Below are 20,034 nucleotides of genomic sequence, written 5' to 3' on the forward strand. Positions count from 1 at the left end.
CCCCCCCCCCTCACAAACAAAGTTTTGGAAGGAAATCAGCTGTTTTACAGATTAAGTTCGACTTACCTTCTCCTTGTGTTGTTCCACTTTCCAGATTTTGGACTTCACCGATCATGTCTGGACAGAGTGTTTTTCATCCTCTCTGGAAAGGTAATATCTTTTCACAGGGCTTGCTCAATAAATTTTGTTGCAATGATCTAGAATACGAAGTGATTGTGAGAAATAGTGCAGATGGATGCATCTTGATCCTTGTGAAGGAATATATGACAATCCTCTATTATATGAGAAGGGGTATTTTCTCTTTGCCAATTTTACCTCTTGGTAGATGTAATATTCTTGTAACTAATGTAGCAATCACATAATTTCCAATGTGATGTATTGACATCAAATTTGCTCTTCCGTTCTTATTATATACTAGTTTTAGAGAACGTGCTTTGAGCGTGTACTCCATATCAGTAAGTAGAGAACTTGAAACTGTTATACAAATATTATTAAATTATGTATACTTGAGGTGCAGTTGCTGAGTGTCATTTTTGAAAGTATTTGCAGAATTTGATATTGAGTTAAAAAGTATAACAATTATGGAATCGGATAATTTGTATCTAATTATAGCATTTCTTAGAATATGTATACATTTTGGTACATAAATTATATTGGAGTGTTTCATAAAAAGGTGATGGGCATACTATTGTATACCCAAAAAACCAGCATAATTTTCACAGGAGATCTTTTATTTTTTAATCTTCACTAAGATAATTAACTTACATAGAATTAATTGATTTTAATTCTATGACTGGTTATAATTCTATAATTAAGAATAAAATTGGAGTAATGTTGACTGACATTCATTGACTTTAGTTATAATTTCCTACTTAATNTATTTTTTAATCTTCACTAAGATAATTAACTTACATAGAATTAATTGATTTTAATTCTATGACTAGTTATAATTCTATAATTAAGAATAAAATTGGAGTAATGTTGACTGACATTCATTGACTTTAGTTATAATTTCCTACTTAATTTTTTCTCTAATTTTCTTTTCTGTTAAATCATTTAGTTAATTAGGTATGATTCTATGAGAAAATAATTCAAACCTACAACAAGTAATGGCTACATTATATTATTCTCTATCAAGTAAGATTAAGAAACTGATGCAGCTAATATTTCATTATCAAAAGAAATAAAACCACTTCAACATATTGCTTCATTACTTGAACCTAATGTAACCGTGTAGTATAATGTTTTACCTATTACATGTCTTTTACAAAATTGTTATGTTAAATAATTCAAATAAGGAAAGGATTTATACAAGATATTAAATATGAGGACTCTCTATATAGTTTATCTCCCCAAACCCCACCTGTGAGATTCTAATGGGTGTGTTTTTGTTGTATATAGTGTATCTAAGTACTGGTTCAATGCAAACAATTAGTTGATCTAGAATTCCTAAATATTATGGGAAAACTTAAATGGCAATTTGTTCAATGAGAAAACTATTTTTATGGATAAAAAAGGCAGACGGCGGTTTGTTAAGGAGTTTTGTGTTTTTAATATAGTAAAATAATGGAAATGGCTGTAAATCAGAATCTTGGAGTCTTGTAGGCATGTAGATATCTGTTGCAACTATAATGGTCGGGAAGTCATTGAAAATTTAAAAGAAGCATGCGTTGAAATCATGAAGGTGTGTGAAACTTGCTGCCTAGCAGAACTAAAGCTTAATTAGCAATGGAAAGTCTTGGTATATCATATTTATTATTGAGCTCTAGGAATATTTTCATTTTAGCTAGTAGCTTCACATGTTCATGAAATATTTTAGAGAACGAATTTACACTGGTACTAAAATCCATCATGTGTCTGTTGTTGCCAAGTTGCCTTTCATATCATAATTTTTGTAACTGTCTTCTTATTTTTGGTATTTTAACCTTTTCCGACCTACGTTCTTATTTTTAGTGTTTAAACCTTTCTCTGAAGATGGAAAAAGAATTTGAACTATGTGTTTGCTATTGCAAAAGATGGCGTGCATGATGTCACTAAGCGTTACACCAGGAAGTGGCCTGAGGTGAACTGTTAATTGAGTGTCCCTTTATTGATACTTGTATGTGGTCATGAGTTTCTGCAATTAAGATAAATATTTTTGATCATGAAGGTTCTTTCTCGGCGAAACATCATTTCAGAGCCTTTTCTTGTTGCTGTTTTATCTGATATAACTAGAGAACTTCGGAAAACATTATCTGCTGAAGTAATTTCAGCATTGGAAGAACGGGACAGGTTCGAAATGAATGTCATTGAGCAAGAATTGCATCGTAAAGATGGCCCTTCAGTCTCATTACCTGGAAGATTGAGCGGAGACAAGGAGTGGCGCATAGCAAGATCGGAATTTGTCTCTGATGAAAAGAACTCTCTAAGCTCTTCATCTTGTCCAGTTCGCAAATGCATAGATGATCATGTCACAAATATCTATAGTGCCTTTTCCCCTGTTCTTTCAAAGTTAATAGAGTACTCGCCATCTAAAAAGGCAGCTGCTGAAATTCTTGAGATCTTCAGAAAGATTTTAGTTGATCTAAAGAATTTACCTTTCAGAACCAGGAGAACCTCTGTGAAATCAGTTTCAAGTAGTTCTGGTGATATATTCAGCAAGATGTTGTCATCTTTTGACCAGTTACTCGAGGCTCTTTCCTTGAAGAGTGAGTTTGGTGTTAATGGGAGTATTGATATATGTTTAGCTTCTGATCCTGTTAAAACTTCTGTTGCACTGCCTGTCGTGTTCCATGCACTGGATGATGTGATTTACAATATCGAACAATGCGCTAGACTAGACAGCAGGTCCCTCTCTTGGCCACTGCTCAAGTTGAACAGACTGTGTTCTGGTCTAGTCCTTGCTAGTGGGGAGGAGCTTCCTTTTGGAATTGTAAGTAACATTGGCTTGTATAATAAACACTGTTCCTTCCAAAAAACCTCGTCATGTGGAAGAGAAATTCCTCATATAGTTAATAGATGAAGAATCTTAATTCTCTTGTTCAATTACATCAGGCTACATGTGCATTTGATGGAACTCGGATGTCAAAGTGGGAAGAACCAAATGGTGCAGCAGGTATGCTTAAGCAAAAATGTAACTCTGGCATAGCATCATTGTTTCTCATATATGTCAGCTGCAATAAGGTTATTTCTCTGGTTCTTCTCGATGTGTTACTTCTTTATGTTCATTTTTAAGTTAATGGTATTGTTTTGACGGTGAATATTGTGTTGTATAGTTTGTTACTTTTGCTTTGGTATCTTCAATGTAGGGTATCCTCTCTCTAGTTTTTAAGTTAACATCATCCAAGTCTTCATACCTTACAAAGCCTTGAAAATCCAAGGGCATCATTTTCTTCTGAGGTGTGTTAACTGTGAAGTATCTTAGCTGTCAAGTGTCTTTATTGAGTGAGCATCTGACACCTTCAATAAGATGTCTCCCGAACTTGCCATTTAGAGTGGCATGTGAAGTGAATATGAAATATCAGTTGAAATTCGGTGTAATGCTGAATTTCTACTGATTGTGTGGTGTAATGCTGGGTTTTTGGAATACCTACAGCTTTGGAGGATTCAGATCCAGCAGAACTTTTTGTAGTTTCCCTCAGTACCAGCCTTCTACTGGAGCTTCTATATAATAAATTTATCTTTACTTATCAAAAAAAAGTTGTTTTCCATTTTAGGTTGAAGAGGTCCTTAAACAAGAGAAAAGAATCATTAAAATGGAAAATCAGGTAAGTCATGGATGAAGTTATTGTGAAGTTTAGAGCTAAAGGGTNCAGCAGAACTTTTTGTAGTTTCCCTCAGTACCAGCCTTCTACTGGAGCTTCTATATAATAAATTATCTTTACTTATCAAAAAAAAGTTGTTTTCCATTTTAGGTTGAAGAGGTCCTTAAACAAGAGAAAAGAATCATTAAAATGGAAAATCAGGTAAGTCATGGATGAAGTTATTGTGAAGTTTAGAGCTAAAGGGCGAGGAAGGGAGCTAACACAACAACTTTGATGTAGTGGTGCCTGCTGAATGATGGTCAGCTAAACGGTTTTTGCTTTTCTTCTTTCCCAAATGCTTCTTAACATAACAAGTAGCTTATAGTGCAACACCATCTTTATGCATCTTCTTCTGGATAGTTCCCAAATAGTAATTGCAGCAAGTCTTTATTTCCTTTAGGAAGCCCAAAATTTGCCCCCAAAATCCAAAGAGATCACTGCTATCTTGATGGTGTATATGTAGATAATTAAATATCATATTGATGACCACTAGACGTTACTGTACTAAATATTTTATAAGAACATTATTGTACTAAAGAGATATATTCTTGATTTTGATGGATGTTTTCTACTAGTTGGTGAAAAAATTGTCATTCGTATCCATGTCTTCATGCACCAACCCCGTGGGAACATTTAAGACCGGAGGAGGATGAAATCAACCAGCGTTTAGTATATTCAACATGAATATTTTTAGTGTGAATTTGTTACTAGCTTCTCATTACATATAATGCACAAGTTTAAGAACATTAGTTGTTTACAAATTTGATGGTTTGTGAAGGAAGGCGCCCCTTCAGGCGCCAATTATGAACATAAAGAAGGTTCCCGAATCTAACAACCTCTAAGTATCTCAAATAAGGAATTAAAAGAAAGGGCATTTATATTGGATGAGAAGATGAATAAATACATATTGAATTTTTAAGGGATAATCACAGTTTTGTATTTATATTTTCAATTATCCTCTTTCTTTATGGTTATTGTTCTGTCTGATACTTGTATTCTGCTTTATAGGATGTTGGATCATGTATCAAGTAGCTGATAACCGGATGGTTGAGCTTGTGGCATATGAGTTAATGTCTGCTAATGATGCTCCAGAGAGAGATCCAAAAGACTGGTATGAAATTGGATTCAAAGTTTAGTTGTGAAAAAATATTTTCCATCTTGCAAGTAACTGTATGTGTTTCCAGCTTTTGAGACAGATGTAGCAATGTCTGTTCAAGGGGGCTGGTGTTGTCTAACTGAAAACAGTATCTAACAAATGTCAATTCATTCTTTATAAAATTGTGGCACTGTGCCGGATCATTTAAGGCAATATAGGAAGTAAGTCAGACAGCCCAAAGTACCTTAGAATAAATAAAAGTTATTACATAAGCTGACTAACGGGGATGTATAGCTGTGTATGAGAACATATTACTGAAAAGTGTGATGACCAGAATAGGATTCATTTTGTGACCAAAATCAACTATATAGTTGACATGGGGTTTCTCCAATGCTTAAATAATGGGAAATGCGTTTATGCATCTTGTAAAATCACCAACTCTTCTATTTATGTCAATATAAACGAATGATTAACTAACCCCTCAATCAATACTTCAATATTTTCTTCCGAAAAAAAGGAAGTATTTTCTTCCGTTACTTTCATTCTGAACACCGTGTTCTGTCAAGTACCATCATTTTTTTGCAGCCCAATGCACTAAGCTCCTGCTATGTACGCAGTCTTACCTTGCATTTATGCAAGAGGCTGTTTCCACGGCTCGAACCCATTTACATCCTGTCAAGTCTCATCATATAAAATGAAAATTGAAGGTATACTTAATATTGCAGAAAAGGAAGGGGCTAATTGTTTTTAAGGGTCGTGGTTACGAATCAGCTGGAATAAGAATTGTTGGAATAGGCGTGGACCAAAGCTAGAAGGCGAAAAGACATTTAAGAAATAGTTTATGTAGAGGTTGTGTAAAGGTTGGGATCTCACTGGGCATGTTGTTGTTGTTGGTTTGGCATTCAAAGAATCCCTAAAAAAGCAAAGATGGAAACGGAGTGACAATAAGGTAGCAAATATAAAGTGTAATGAGAAAGACTTGGAGTTTTTGGAGGAACAATTTGATAAGGAAATGGTGAAATTATTATAATGGCTCCAAATAGAATCAAATATATACTGTGCTAGATTAACTAACTGAAGCTGGTGGGATAAGGTTGAGTTAGTTGTGTAACCCTCTCTGAGCAGTCCTAGGATCTAGAAGGTTGACTTCGGTGAAAGCAGGACAATTGGTATGATGAAATCGAAGTTGTGTAACAGTAGTGCAACTGCTGCTTGCTGAAAGCATGGTTTAACTAGAATGGCTGCTTTTTTGTTTTTGATAATGATGCTTGATTCATACCTCAACTATTTCTCTGTATAGAATTGTTTGGTTTTCTTAGCCCAGCAAAGTTTACAAGTCTGATAGTTCAAAATAGAACCAGTGTCTTTGTTATAAGCTTTGGTGAGACTTAAGTTCTCACTCGTTTAGATTGTTGACTATTTTAGAGAATCAGCTAAAGTCTTGGTCAGCTTTTGGAAGTATGAAATAGAAATCCTTACCAACATTGCATATTAGACTGAATACTTTTATCCATTCATTACGTTAGGGTGCTAGAAGGAAGTGAAAATGGAGGTTCCAGTTGGCATCTCTTGGATAAACGAACTTCCCAGATGTTTGACAAACGTTTCCAGAGAAAAGCATTTGCAGTTGGTTCACCCGGCTATTTGTCAAATGCATTCAGGTAAAGTTTTGTCGGAGGCTCGTAAGAGTTCACTACTTCATGATAGGATCCAATTTGTGATCACAATTAGAAATGGCAGGTTTAGGTTTATAGCAGTTCGAGACAAGAATGCAACTTCAAGGTTTCAGATTGGCAGCATTGACCTCTTTGCAGGTAGCAGTTAATGTCCCTAAACCATATTATTGTAAACTTCCCCTTTCTCTGGCTTAGGCTTCAAAGCCAAGCTGTGAGTTTGAAGTTTCACCACTTGACCTATTGCCATGTTGTATTTTCTTGTCAATGTTTCACCAGTTGACCTATTGATATGTTGTATTATTTTTATCAACACCTGTTGTATGCACATTCTTCGGGCAATGTAAAATTGTCAAACCTTTTAACATACTCGTTTTCTTTTCCCTTTCAGTTTCACTTTTTCTTATATCGCTGGCTTATTGACTGATATATGCCCTTTGGTCGTTTGTTTGGTGGGTTAAGGATAACAATTTTGGGATAAAATGTGAGATTATTTTATCTCACATTATGGGTATTAATCTCATACAGAAGGTGATTGTTAATCCCATGGAATACAACCCTTGTCTATCTCAGAATGCATACAATCTTCACTTTTGATGCTACTGTTGACATTTTTGAAAGAGTCCGAATAACGTAGTTTATGTTGCATACTAAACTAACCTTATAGTTTTGAGATGATTATGATTGATTTGTATATTCTCAAATTCATAATAAATAACAAAAAAAGAAAAACTATAAACAATTAATATAACCACAAGAAAGGAAAGATTATGATAAAGGGAAAACTATAAACAATTAATATAACCACAAGAACGGAAAGATTGTGATCAAGGGAAAAACGTGTTAATATTCAAAGGTAAGTGCATTGATTGAAATACTTGATTAACTGTGAAGGTTACGTTTGTGGAGTTGCATGTTATTGACAGGAGAAACTCAAAAGATCACATCATTATCATAGAGTGTGATAAAATCATAAAATAGTCTCAGAAAATAATTATATGAAGAATACCATCAACATAGATGATGAGACAATTCCCACTTTCTTAAGAATAGTACTAGGCATTGTCTTTGAACAATTCTATTTAATTAAAAAATATATTTATATATTTCATTTTAATAAAATATCTAAATTTTTATTTATGACAAAATCGTATGTTATGTTTCTTTTTTTTTTTCAATCAACTTGCTCCTCAATTTTATCTTATATGTTGAGAGTGATCCAATCGACGTATCCATGTGATCCACTCTTTGATTGAATTTGTTAATTTTAATCTTTTCCTTTATTGTCTTGCTATAAGAAGTAAACATAGTTTGATATATTACTAATGCTATGATATTATGGTGATGCAACACAGTTTGAGTAATTAATTAGTACAGCTAATTCGAAATATGACTATTAAGTATATGGAAAGTCGTTATGCTACTCTAACTAGCCTCTCTTTTTAGTTATGATGTTACTCTTTTAATTCAATTTTAATATTTGAAATTTAAAATTAAATTTTAAATTTTAAATTTCATAGTTTTTAATAAATATTTTCGGACTTCAAACATACATATTTTGTAATTAAACATAATTAAATATAACTTTAGATTCTAATATACCTAAAATTTAAATTGCAAATACAATATAAATTTATTAATCTTAAATATTCTAATATAAAGTTAAGTTTGATAATCATAAACTTCAAAATTTATCTTGCGAGCATAAGATAAAGAGGTGATTAATTTTTTTTAATCTTTTAAAAAAAAAAAAAAATTCGCAATTTTTCGTTCTCTTGCCCTATAAAAGCGCAGAAACACTTCTCATTTTCTTGAGGATTCTTCCCTTTCTCTAAATATTTCTCTCTCAAGAACTGTAGCGTACAACTTCCGTCAACCATGGCTGCCGAATCTGCTTCTGCAATTCCCAAAGGCCAAGTATGATTTAGTTCTATTAGAGATCCTTAGATTCTCGTTTTATACGCCAATTTTCTGTTTTTGTGTTTCTTAAATTTTTGAAATTGTTGGAGTTGTTGGTGATGAACAGGTTGATTTGATGGACTTTGTAGACTGGTCTGGCGTCGAATGCCTTAACCAAAGTGGCACCAACACTATTGTCAATGCCCTCAAACAGGTGAAAAATGTTTAACTTGTTAAAATTAGGGTTGTTTGTGCAAGGCTTTTTGTTTTGATAATTTTACTTTGAATTTGAACTTTTTAGTAAAACTAATTAGTAAGTCAATAAGAAAGGAATAGGTGATGTTGATGATGTTCTTGTTCGGTATAGTGGTCCAATGAAGTCCAGACAAATCCGTATTTGTGCATCACAAAAGCTCTCACTGCTAGTTTGCTCTGAACTTGTGAGGTAGTTTCTTCTGAAGCTTAAAGATACCTGGTCCAAGTGCTGTAGCGAGATGTCCATTTTTCGAGCTTCCAATCAGAAGATTTGTGGATCGAAGTGACTTCCAGCATACAAAGTAACATGATCCGAGGCACAATACTTTTAAATTTGGAGCTGATAGGTGGGTGACTGGGTGTAGGGAGGATGCATTATCAATGTGCATTTGGGAAGGGCTTAGACGTTTGGATTGGTGGGTTGGTGGGAGTGGGGGTTAGTAGAAATAGTCATGGTAATGGGTGATTAAATTTTTTAAATGGAGGCTAAGTGGGCAGAGAGAGTATTTCTCCGGGTGGATGGGGACAATAATTTTCTTTTCCACATGTTTCACTGACCGAAATGGAAATCTCAAGGGAGACATTCTTAGAAGAAGGAATTGGTTAATAGCATCTTGGTGTTGTTAGTGCAAAATTAGCTGTAAAGAGAACAATGAAGATGTAGGTTACTTTCTGTTTCATTAGAGAATGACTACTTATCTTTTGGATTGTGGGATTTTCTTTATACATCTATTGGGAAAAAGCCGTTGCAAGTTGGATGGTTAGGAATTACAGTAACTTATGAAAGCAACATGGAAAGCTAGCTTGCTTAGTCCTTTATGGACAATTTGGAATGGAAGTACATTTTTTTAAAAATGGAAGAAAGAATCTTAAGGATGTCTCATGGTAATGAGAGGTTCAACAGATACTGGAAGTTCATCTTTCTGCCTTCAATTTATGCCTCACCTATCAATTTTTAAAGGTCTTAATTATCATATCTTATCCCCTAATCTCTTATTTTCTCTCCCTTAGTTTGAGATATCCACAACTTGTATCGAACTCTGACATATCCTTTTACCATGTTCTTTTCTGTTCCATTTATACCTGACAAAGGATTGGGTCCAGTGTACTCATGTATATCACAATCATAGGCTTTTGCATCCTTACTCTTCAGTGATGATGTGAGATGACAGACTAATGGAAGGTCTTGCGCTGGTTAATTCTTATTTATAACTGACATAAAGTCAAGAATTTGGAGCTGTATGTGCTCATTGAGCACAGAGCCAAGCATTAATCTTTTCAATATATATTGTTAAGGGACTTCTTTAGGAATCTTGGTTACTTTGTTCTCGCTGAATCAGGAATAGCACGTGATAGGGGAAAAAGTGTTTTGAATTAGTAGGATGGGTCAATATGATGTATCCTAAGACCAAGGGAAGATGAAATCTGACTTCTTTGCTCTTAATTGATGACCAACCAACTCCTTTGTGAAACCTGTTACTACCTTTTTACCCGTGACCATGCAACTTTTGGGATTCTTTTTTCGAATTGTAAGCTTCAATGTCAGTTCACTTGTTTTATAATCGTCTACTTCTGCTTGCAGTTTCAGTAATTGTGTTGGCTTTATTTGAATTTAAATCAGGGTTACAGAGAAGACGAGGGCTTGAACCTGGTGAGTGATGCAGATGAACAGCTATTGATTTACATACCTTTTAATCAAGTCATCAAACTGCATTCAATCGTTATCAAAGGACCTGAGGAGGAAGGTAGCTAATAGATTTGTGGTGTCTCTTTCTACCCCTAGTAATCATTTGCTGCGTACACAAACCTTAGTTTTATCTCTTGCAATTTTTGCTTTGGTGTTGGCTTCTGAGAATTGTTAACGCACAACTAAGCTTTCTCAAAAAACTGTTGATGCATAACTAGGTGTTCTCAAGTTTCTCCTACATCTTTTTTAATCATTGTGATGAGAGAAGTCTCTACATAATCCTTCATTTCATCTTTCTTTTTTTTTTAATTGGTAGAAGTAGTCCTCTTTGGTGGATGTAATAATACTCTCACGAGGCAACATTATGGAAGAGTTACCTTGGTACTCCTGCTGTTTAAGATAAATGAGTTCTTACTCTGGCCTCTCTTTATATTACAGATAAGTAGGTAAATTATGTAAGAGCATATATTGTTTCAACTAACAGGGACATGACTGCATACATCAATAAACTTTTGTTGAAACTTAATCCAAACTATGCATAAAGCATGAGAAAGCTAGAGGAGGGAGGGGGCATAACAGAGATGGCTTCTAAGTTGGTACAAATGACTTTTTTGGCCAATTTATGTTGTTGTTAGTTGGGTAGTCATAGGGACTATTGGCGAAGAATGTTTTGACAGGCTTCACCAGAGGAGTTGCACCAACTGCTTTGCTCCCCTTTAGATGTTACTATAGGCATCAGGCCAAAGTAATGTATCAAACAGTTGTACAGTTTAGAGAGCTGGGGATTATGTGTTCCATTTTGAGTTTTCTAAGTTAAGCTGCGGTTATAATGCTGTTTTTGAATGTCGTCTTTGTAATCTTTCCTGGTATACTATTTTGCTTGGTGTCTTCAATTTGTTATTGCACCTGCTATTTTTTCCCTAAAGAAGCATCCTTTTGTGCTCTGTTTTTTCATTTTTTTTGTGATAAGGTAATATGTTATTGCCTCCTTGGTGCACTTGTCAAGTGCTTCTTCTGTACCCCACCATAGATGCATGATACCATAACACAGATTTGTCTCTTTGAAGGTCCTAAAACTGTGAAGCTGTTTTCTAACAAGGAGCACATGGGATTTAGGTAACTTTTGAAGTTTCATTTCTTTTTGACCTTTTCTAGACTGAACATTATGTGGGGGAATTTTCACATCTGCTATATGTATTTGCTGATTGGGAACATCTCTGCAGTAATGTTAATGATTACCCTCCAAGTGACACAGTTGTTTTATCTGAAGATAATCTCAAGGTTAGTCAATCCTGATAATACAGGAAATATGCTTCTTGGCTTTGCGTTTAAGTTTAACTAAATGATGTTTGCTTATAGAATTCTTTAGTTTCCCTGGATGTTCATCCTTGAAATGTCTTGTTGATTAATTGCAGGGTAAACCAGTTACCTTGAAGTATGTCAAGTTTCAAAATGTTCGCAGGTATGCTAACACGAGCTTCAACTTTTACAAGTCATTTGTAAGATGGACACTAATCTTTTTTACTGTTATTGAACCAGTGTGACCATTTTTATTGAGGATAATCAACATGATGGGGAAACTACAAATGTTCAAAAAATTGTTTTGTATGGATCAACGTAAGTTTCTTAATTCTTATGACCTCATTCCTTTTGCATGAAACTATCTTTTGCTTCTTTTTGTTGTTAGCAATTTCTTTAATGTGTACTTCAGTTCCTTTTGTTTAGTGTTCCATGTTTAAGTCTGGAACTGTTTAAACATATAACTTAACGGAAAAAAGAACAGTTAAAACTTTATACTTAGAAAAGCATGAGACTGCGATATTCAAATGGCCTGACCATGCTCTCCTTAAGTTAATGTTACCAAAAGATGTAATTACTGAAGTGAAGGGGACTACGTCCCCCTCAGCAGACAATGAGTGCTAAAAAACTGTTAAACAAAGTTTCTTCATTACTTTTTTATCACAGCTGAACAAATTGTTTGGTGAAATTTTAGAAGGATCAAAGAAAAGGAATTCCTTCATTAGGTAAGTGCATGTACAGCAACATACCTAGTGAAATTCCACAAGTGGGATCCAGTGGAAGTGCATGTACATGTATATGAAATTGTTTCCTTTACAAGTTTATGTATTAGCTTAAAGGACACATTTGGAGAAGCTGAATTTTAATAGCCACTTAAATATACTTATAGCCACTTAAATATACTTTTGCCAAGATTAATCCTACCTCTATCTTGGAGAAGTTTAAGCTTCCTGTTGTCAGAGCTCGTTTATTATACCTTGACATTGTAGAGGAAAGGACTTGTAGATCCTATGTTTTCAGTAGTTGTAGCCCCTAAATAACACATGATATTCCCACTCATGACCCGATTGGAAGATTTTGTGTTTCTGTGTTCTAGATGCTCTTTCGCAGTAGTTCATCCTTTCGATAAACTAAATTAAAAATACATCAATAAAATTTTGCCCCTTTTAGATTTCTAAAACTAACTCGTCTTTTCTTATCATTCTAAAAATAACTGTGTTTAACCTAATAAAAATGTGTGCAATTCTGTAATCTTCCCCCCAAAAAAGATCTGTCTTTTACCTTTCACTTGACACTGGATGTCAGATGCCCTCTATCCTCAAATCCTATTGCAAGCAAAATCATTCCTTCGCACACATAGCATTATGAAGAGAGAAAAATTACTTATAGAGGCTAAAGTAGTGATTCCTGGATCACTATGAAGAAATTACCTTGTCCAAAGTCTTGCTTAATTGTTGCCAATTATTTTAGGTAGGTTCTGTGCTCAACTGACCCAGAGAATTTGGTTTCCTAGATATGGGGCATGGGCGCGTGGCTCTTTGCTAAGCTTGAGAGTGTCATGAAATGGCTATTAGTTTGAACATGTCTGATGATATTTCTTTCTCCTGCAGGGTGGAAACAACAGATATGAAAGGCTTGAAGAAGATTGAGGACCACTGATCCTGCAAACGATCATTATAATTGTTCATCATTTTAAGAATTTTGTTTTCTTTTTAACTTCTGTAGTTTACGACAGAAGTAATTGGAAACTTGATACACTGGATATCCCAAATTACAGTGCGAGCTGTTGCTGCTTTGTTCGATGCAATGTTACACCCACGATTCACTACCTAATTTAGTGTAAAGAGGTATACTTTCTAGGTTGTGGAGTGATGGTTGCTACGCTTTTATTTATCCCTTGTCCTCATTAGCTGCTCAATGATCTGTCTGGTTTAACAAGAAGAATATTCTAACCATGCTGGAAGCATTTCCCATAAATACCTTTGAGTATATCTCGAGTGGTAAGTTTGAATTGATTCCTTGAAGGATGCTTTTCTTGTTAAATTAAAATTAGGCAAGATGGTGGATCCGACTGTTGATCAAAATTAAACTTAGATGCTTGAAAATATCTCTCTAAAGTATACGGTAGTAGTACATCATTTGCATTTCATGGTTGAGATCATTCCTACTTCATTCACTTCTCATTGTCTTGCACAACTTTTGAGTCTGGCCTGAAGAGTTGTTTTTTCAGAGTTTAATTATTTGGCTTTTGAAATTGATGCTTAAGCAAAATTTAGGATAGTCAATCAATTTGAGGTCATGTAAACACTTGTTTTCGGTTGTTCTAAAATTTAAATTTTGAAACAAATTTTTTTATAAATACTGAGATATTATTTTCCCTACCATCGAGTATTATGGGATGGAGTTTGATACATGCAATAAATCTGGACGTAGAAATCTAATTATTTGGAACTAGAAAATTATTCTTGTTGATTCGTATGTTTAGACCTTTCCTTAAATATATTGATTCTCTTAAACCAATAATAAATACTTTGCTATTTAAAAAATAGTGCTATCAAACTTTAGGGATATCCTTTCAATTTCCATCCTCATCATCACCAACCATTCACCACCCACTCCCACCCATGTCCTTATTTTAATTTTTAGGCGAAGACCAAACAAAACCAAGAAAGGATCGACCAAAAATTCATCACCCCCCATGGCTTCGTTATCCCTAATCTCACCTCACTCTCCTTCTTCTTCTTCTTCTTCTACTCTCCGTCACAGTTCCATTATTGGCACCCGTCTTCCTTCCATCTTCTTGCGCAACCCCACTATCCGCATTCGCTCCACAACCCCTTCAATTAAAGCCTTCTCTGCACCCGTTCCTTCACCTTTAACCCAAGATGAACTTAAGAAACTAGCAGCCGATAAGGCCGTTGAGTATGTAAAAAGTGGAATGGTCCTTGGTTTAGGCACTGGGTCAACAGCAGCTTTCGTTGTCGCTAAATTGGGTGAGCTTCTTTCATCGGGACAACTCACGAACATTGTAGGAGTTCCAACTTCAAAGCGTACTGAAGAACAAGCTTTGTCGCTCAACATCCCGTTATCTACACTTGACGACCACCCACATATTGATCTTGCTATTGATGGTGCTGATGAGGTCGACCCGAATCTCGACCTAGTCAAGGGTCGAGGAGGAGCTCTTTTAAGGGAGAAGATGGTGGAGGCCGCGTCTGATAAGTTTGTTGTTGTGGTCGATGATTCGAAGCTTGTTTCGGGTCTTGGTGGATCCGGGTTGGCTATGCCGGTTGAGGTCGTGCAGTTTTGTTGGAAGTACAATTTGGTTAGGTTACAGGAATTGTTTAAGGAAGAGGGTGTTGATGCAAAGTTGAGATTGGATGGTAATGGGAAGCCCTATGTGACCGATAACTCGAATTATATTGTGGATTTGTATTTCAAGACTCCTATTAGGGATTCTGCTGCTGCTGGGAAGGAGATTGCGTCTTTCGAAGGGGTGGTGGAGCATGGATTGTTCTTGGATATGACCACTGCTGTTATCATTGCTGGGAAGGAAGGTGTCAGTGTCAAGAGCAAGTGAAATATTCATCAATTTTAGCTCCCAACTGGTGAGGTCTGAACAACTTTAACTTCTGTTTTGAGTGGAATTTTTAGACTTCATTTTCATATCGAGGAAATAGGAGTTGATTGTTGTAACATTAATAAGTTTTGGCATTTTTTTTGGAGATGTTTAGCAATAATACTCCTATCTGAATGTAATTTGTATATTAGAATCGAAAAGAAATGTCTTCTGATGATTTCTCTTTGTTGCTTCTATTCTAACTAGTTTTCTTATTTGTTGCTGAGCATATGGCTATACGACCACTTGGGAAATTCGATTTGCTTTTAGAATTTAATCTATGATAGAGATAAATGCAGTCGGCATCGGCGACAATGTGATATTAGGAAAGTTCCCATTTTTATACTTTTTGTATCTTCTTTTAGAGAACTCTTTAAAATACTAAATGCATACCAGAGCTGGACTCAGCGATTGTTTGAAAGCTTGAAACTGCATTATGGCAGATGTGATGTCTAGTGCTTTGAATTTTCCCGTGGAGAATTTAGAGGGGAAAGCAATGTGTTTACATGTCATATATTCTGAACCTACATTTTTTTGTTTCACTGAACTGTGAGATAGGTACCTGTTTGCGTATGCTTAGGGGAGTAACTTTTTATCCAAAGAAAGTTTTAAGTATGCTAATAGGCTCGGCTGTTGTAGTCTGCAGTTGGGCAAGGTACCCATCTACAGACTGCTTTACAAGTTTTGAAATAAAGCAGTTGTAATGTACACTCCTCTTTGTGATTTAGTCGGTTGCTCGGATTGGGGTTTATCATTGTGGGATATTATGCTCTTTAGGTGCTCCAGTGTACAAGTTAAATGAGTAAATTGCTGGAGTTTGGATTTTGTATCTTCCCTAACTTCATTTAGGAGTAACATCCTGCAGAAAGCCATTGTGCTCTCCGATGTTTCATGTCCTTCTCTCCTTCCAACACCAAACCTATCTTTCTTGATTCTAACTTCGTAGAGGTGGAGGAGGGAAGACATTGTAACGGGATAATCTGATAAGTCATTAGCTAGTACAAATCGATGATATTAGAAACTTGGATAGAGTTAAATATTATTCTTGAACCGAGGGTCTATTGGAAACAGCCTATCTACCCATGAAGGTAGGTGAAGCTCTGTGTACACCCCCACCCTCCCCATACCCCACTTGTGGGACTAGTTCGTGTTGATTTTTTGTTGTACAGAGAAATATTAGTTTAACTAGGATAGAGGAATAAATTTAAATTGATTTAACTTTTGAGGCAGAAAAAAGGAAGATTGTTGTTATGCTCTTTAACGGAAACCACCAATTATTTCAATGAAATTATTTGAGCATCTACTCCTAACCTTAACTAAGAACATACCAGTTGTGTAGGGCCAAGATCATTGTCTATCCCTTGAAAACCCATATATATCATTATACATACAATTAATGTGAAACATTGTACATCTCTAATAACTTCTGGAACATGTAACCAAGCGCATAGATGGAAGATTTCTTCTTTTTTACCCTTATTTTTGTACATGCTTTATTTTTGTGAAGTCCCAAGTGATTGAATAAATGCTGAAAAATAGGATTGGGATAGAGAGAGTTGCCTCAATTGGTTAAAGAATGTGTTTGTAATAATTCATGACTCGATTTATTGAGCATACAGAGAAACCGAGAGATTGGAGTAACAAAATGTGTAGAAAGAATGTACACTTATGCTAGAAGTAGAGAGAAATATTGGTTGAGAGCATGCTTGCATATAAAAGAGTGAGTTAACTGAGAATCTAATTCCATGTGAAACAATTTGAATATGCAACAGGAGAACTTCAATGTTATGGGTGGAATGGTCATGACCATTATAAACTCCATTGAAACCTTTATACAGCTTTTGTTAGACACTTATATCTCTGAACATTTTCATTATTATGTATTATGCTGAGGATCACAAGGCTTAAAAATCCTGTCAATGTCCCGATGGTGAGGGGTTGACTTGGGGCTTCTCTGTGTGCCGAAGCATATTTCTGAAATTAGTGAGGAATGTGATATACTCCTACTGATGTCCAAATGCATTAGGATAATGGAAATGGGATCCATCATACCTAACTCATATGAAGCAACAACAGTGTACCTAGTAGAGTTTTGTGGTCTATGGAGAGTAGAGTTACACAAACCTTGCTACCTTGGCAGGCAGAGAGGTTCTTTCTGATATACCCTCGGGTCTCGGCTCAAGGAAAGCAAAAACACAACATTAATGGAAACATAAGCAGTACAACAGTAGGGTAGTAAGAAAGCCAAGGCATAGAAGACAACACGTAGTAAAAGAAAATTAAGTATGAGGAATCCGGAAATAGTTAAATAATAATATAAAGAAAATAATACTAATGCTACTAGCAGGAGAGACAAAGCATGAAACTAATATACTTCTAGTCTTCTCTCCTAAATCCTCGACCTCCACACCCTCATAAGCTGAAGGCTATATGAAGAAAAGTAAAATACAACTGAAACAATATTCAAAATATACTCTGTACAGAAATGACAACACTATCACTTGTTTATTAAATATATATAGTACATATGAATCTGGCAAATGAATGAAGTACAATGCGCTGGTATAGATGAAACACCAAGCTGATACCTCTCATGCGAAGCAAAACACCATCACCTTTTTCTAGTTGAGTAAAGCCATAGCTGCTGAGGACAGAAAGATAGCCATCCAGTGGGAATTCTTGAGCATAAATGATGTAGCTGCCATTATGGAAGAATTAGAATGGTGAGACGGTCTTATATTCTGGTTAGCAGAAGTAGTAATATGATTTTATTTTCCTCGACTTGACCTTTAGAATTACATAACCATCAACTGTTTTTGTTTCCTATGGAACATATACAAGGTTATATCCTCTTGTCCTGTAAATTGAATCCAAATTTTTGACGGTGGTAGTTCTTACCTCCATTGTTGTCATTACCACCTCTATTGGTATTAAAAATTGAAGATGGTGTCGATGAAGATGGAGATGATGCAGTGGAATTTGAAAGGCGAATTCCCAGTTTTTGGCAATCAGATCCAATGGCACCTTAAAAGTCAAATATTGAATTAGCTAGTGATGTTATTTTTATGTGAAATTTCAACATTTAAATTGTTGTCTCTACTTACAATCATTGAAGCAAGGGAAAGCAGGAAAGTCGAGAAGATTGGAATAACCAGACTTGCACTGGCATGTTTGTCCATGTGTTATATTCTTTGTGCATGTCCCTTCCCCACAGTAAATCCAATAGCAAGCTTAAACCAAGAAAAAGGTCATGGGGTTTAATAAGAAATTAGATAGAACATGCACAAAAATTGTATGAAGAGAAGATTTAGCAATTACGATCAAAGAAAGACATGTTGTGTGGAATTGATGGAGCTGGTGGAGGTGCTGGTAAGCAAGAATAGTCAAGAGAACCTGCAATAACACATAATCACCAGCCCTTGGTCAAAAAATTGGATTCAACTTTCCTACTATGTACCAAACTTTTAGATAGGAGTTTCACTATACTGACACTTGGGAACAATGCAAGGGAGAAATTTAAGATCATCTTCATCGTCATCATCATCATCATGGTGATGGTGAGTACGCTTCCAACCTCGTTCACATTTACAGATGAAGTTGAATGGCTTTCCTGGTGCTTTCTCACATCTTCCTTTCCCACACTCCACATCATTGCATATATTGTCTAGATGCAGATTCATTCAGAAAGTTCAGAAGTAATTAGAAAAAATAAATAGTTAAAACATTAACAGAATATGGACTAGTGCTCTTGTTTCTGTGCATCAAGATTTGAACTTTACGAGATTTTGAGTTTGAAATTTGTTCATATTATCAGAATCAAAAACATCTATGCTAGGTCTGCCTTAGTCTGTGTATATGTATAAATATAGAACTGCTCTAAAATTCATAACAAAATGGCCAATAGAAAAAAAAAATAATTATATGAATAAATAGTTAAGTAAAGGAAAGAGATGTACCAAAGTAAGGGGCAAGAGAAGGAGGAATATCATCCTCTTTTGCTGCTAACATTGGTAATAAAACCAAAAGAAGAAGTAGGTAATGAGCTCTAAACTTGAACAAATCCATCTTCTCTATACCAAAATTAATATTGTTGTTGTTGTATGTGGATGAAGAGAATGTGAATATGCACTTTGTGTCAAAATGAGAGGTAAATTTATAGAGGGAGTTTGTGTTGAATATTTCTTAGTAGAAGCTTCTACTTGGTTCAAATTTTCAAAAGATTTGTATGTGGCAAGTCTTCTTAGGGTTTTCCCAAGTCTAATTAACTTCATAATATATAATTATTTGAAATTTCCATTACTTGGTGGATTGGTTTATCAATGTTCTATTACAATAAACTTAAGGCATTTTTCTTTTTGAGGCAAAGTTTACTCTTTTGGTTTGTAGAACCTATAATGTAAACATAGAACCTAACAGTAATATTTTAGAAATTTTTAATGGTAATTTGTGGACTAAAGTCAGCATTTAGCAACGTAGAAGTTAGAACCCGATAGTAGTAGTAATTGAATGGAACTTCTATTGGAGGAGAGACGAATTTAGAGTTTTTATACGGTGAATTTAATTTTTAAATTTTTTTTTAAAAGAATAATCACCATATTTTAAATATCTTTGTTTCGTACTTCAAAGATAGGTGATACCATGTTCATACTAGTTTTGCTATCTCTCTTTTTTTTTAGCGTTCAATATTCAAATTAATTCAGATTTGCACGGAATGTGTTTCGGGG

The 20,034-nt window shown here is 35.0% G+C and overlaps 4 protein-coding genes across 12 annotated transcripts in view; 3 read left to right on the plus strand and 1 right to left on the minus strand.

Annotated features, from left to right (window-relative positions):
* The window catches only part of LOC107007876 (peptide-N(4)-(N-acetyl-beta-glucosaminyl)asparagine amidase), a 14,720-nt gene extending 7,800 nt beyond the window's left edge, over positions 1-6,920 (plus strand). For 5 of the 9 annotated variants that reach the window (XM_015206702.2, XM_015206703.2, XM_015206701.2 and 2 more), the window contains 8 exons: positions 95-150; positions 232-291; positions 1,975-2,062; positions 2,150-2,911; positions 3,034-3,094; positions 4,791-4,893; positions 6,405-6,539; positions 6,619-6,920. In XM_015206702.2, coding sequence (XP_015062188.1) covers positions 95-150; positions 232-291; positions 1,975-2,062; positions 2,150-2,911; positions 3,034-3,094; positions 4,791-4,893; positions 6,405-6,539; positions 6,619-6,703 — 1,350 coding nt within the window. In that variant the 3' untranslated portion in view covers positions 6,704-6,920. Of the gene's footprint in view, positions 1-94; positions 151-231; positions 292-1,974; positions 2,063-2,149; positions 2,912-3,033; positions 3,163-3,695; positions 3,791-3,986; positions 4,042-4,790; positions 4,894-6,404; positions 6,540-6,618 lie in introns of those variants that run through there. The other 4 variants (XR_003578171.1, XR_003578172.1, XM_027916849.1 and 1 more) reach the window with 4 other exon arrangements.
* A 1,406-nt stretch (positions 6,921-8,326) lies between these two features.
* Positions 8,327-13,607, plus strand: LOC107003916 (PITH domain-containing protein At3g04780). Its single transcript, XM_015202165.2, has 8 exons — positions 8,327-8,468; positions 8,578-8,664; positions 10,327-10,450; positions 11,460-11,508; positions 11,616-11,673; positions 11,808-11,854; positions 11,932-12,009; positions 13,302-13,607. Exons 1-8 carry the CDS (start codon positions 8,430-8,432, stop codon positions 13,348-13,350), a joined length of 531 nt encoding a protein of 176 aa, XP_015057651.1. The 5' UTR covers positions 8,327-8,429; the 3' UTR covers positions 13,351-13,607.
* A 632-nt stretch (positions 13,608-14,239) lies between these two features.
* LOC107003909 (probable ribose-5-phosphate isomerase 3, chloroplastic) lies at positions 14,240-15,491 on the plus strand. The gene has a single exon (XM_015202160.2). It carries the CDS (start codon positions 14,390-14,392, stop codon positions 15,269-15,271), a length of 882 nt encoding a protein of 293 aa, XP_015057646.1. The 5' UTR covers positions 14,240-14,389; the 3' UTR covers positions 15,272-15,491.
* A 2,103-nt stretch (positions 15,492-17,594) lies between these two features.
* Positions 17,595-19,551, minus strand: LOC107028291. Its single transcript, XM_015229323.2, has 6 exons — positions 19,267-19,551; positions 18,801-18,974; positions 18,629-18,703; positions 18,415-18,540; positions 18,209-18,334; positions 17,595-18,008 (listed from the first exon to the last, which is right to left on the minus strand). Exons 1-6 carry the CDS (start codon positions 19,373-19,375, stop codon positions 17,932-17,934), a joined length of 687 nt encoding a protein of 228 aa, XP_015084809.1. The 5' UTR covers positions 19,376-19,551; the 3' UTR covers positions 17,595-17,931.
* Positions 19,552-20,034: the final 483 nt, after the last annotated feature.

Source organism: Solanum pennellii, chromosome 1 (assembly GCF_001406875.1).
Source record: "Solanum pennellii chromosome 1, SPENNV200".
Classification (NCBI taxonomy): domain Eukaryota; kingdom Viridiplantae; phylum Streptophyta; class Magnoliopsida; order Solanales; family Solanaceae; genus Solanum; species Solanum pennellii.

What these genes read in the sequence shown, in the direction of transcription:
- LOC107028291 (XM_015229323.2), bottom strand. Translation starts at nt 19,375, where the DNA reads ATGGATTTGTTCAAGTTTAGAGCTCATTACCTACTTCTTCTTTTGGTT. An exon ending in TTCTCTTGCCCCTTACTTTG is followed by an intron (nt 18,975 to 19,266) that starts GTACATCTCTTT and finishes ATCTGCATCTAG; the next exon opens with ACAATATATGCAATGATGTG. An exon ending in CCCTTGCATTGTTCCCAAGT is followed by an intron (nt 18,704 to 18,800) that starts GTCAGTATAGTG and finishes GTGTTATTGCAG; the next exon opens with GTTCTCTTGACTATTCTTGC.
- LOC107003909 (XM_015202160.2), top strand. Translation starts at nt 14,390, where the DNA reads ATGGCTTCGTTATCCCTAATCTCACCTCACTCTCCTTCTTCTTCTTCT.
- LOC107003916 (XM_015202165.2), top strand. Translation starts at nt 8,430, where the DNA reads ATGGCTGCCGAATCTGCTTCTGCAATTCCCAAAGGCCAA. An exon ending in TTGTCAATGCCCTCAAACAG is followed by an intron (nt 8,665 to 10,326) that starts GTGAAAAATGTT and finishes AATTTAAATCAG; the next exon opens with GGTTACAGAGAAGACGAGGG. An exon ending in CAAAGGACCTGAGGAGGAAG is followed by an intron (nt 10,451 to 11,459) that starts GTAGCTAATAGA and finishes GTCTCTTTGAAG; the next exon opens with GTCCTAAAACTGTGAAGCTG.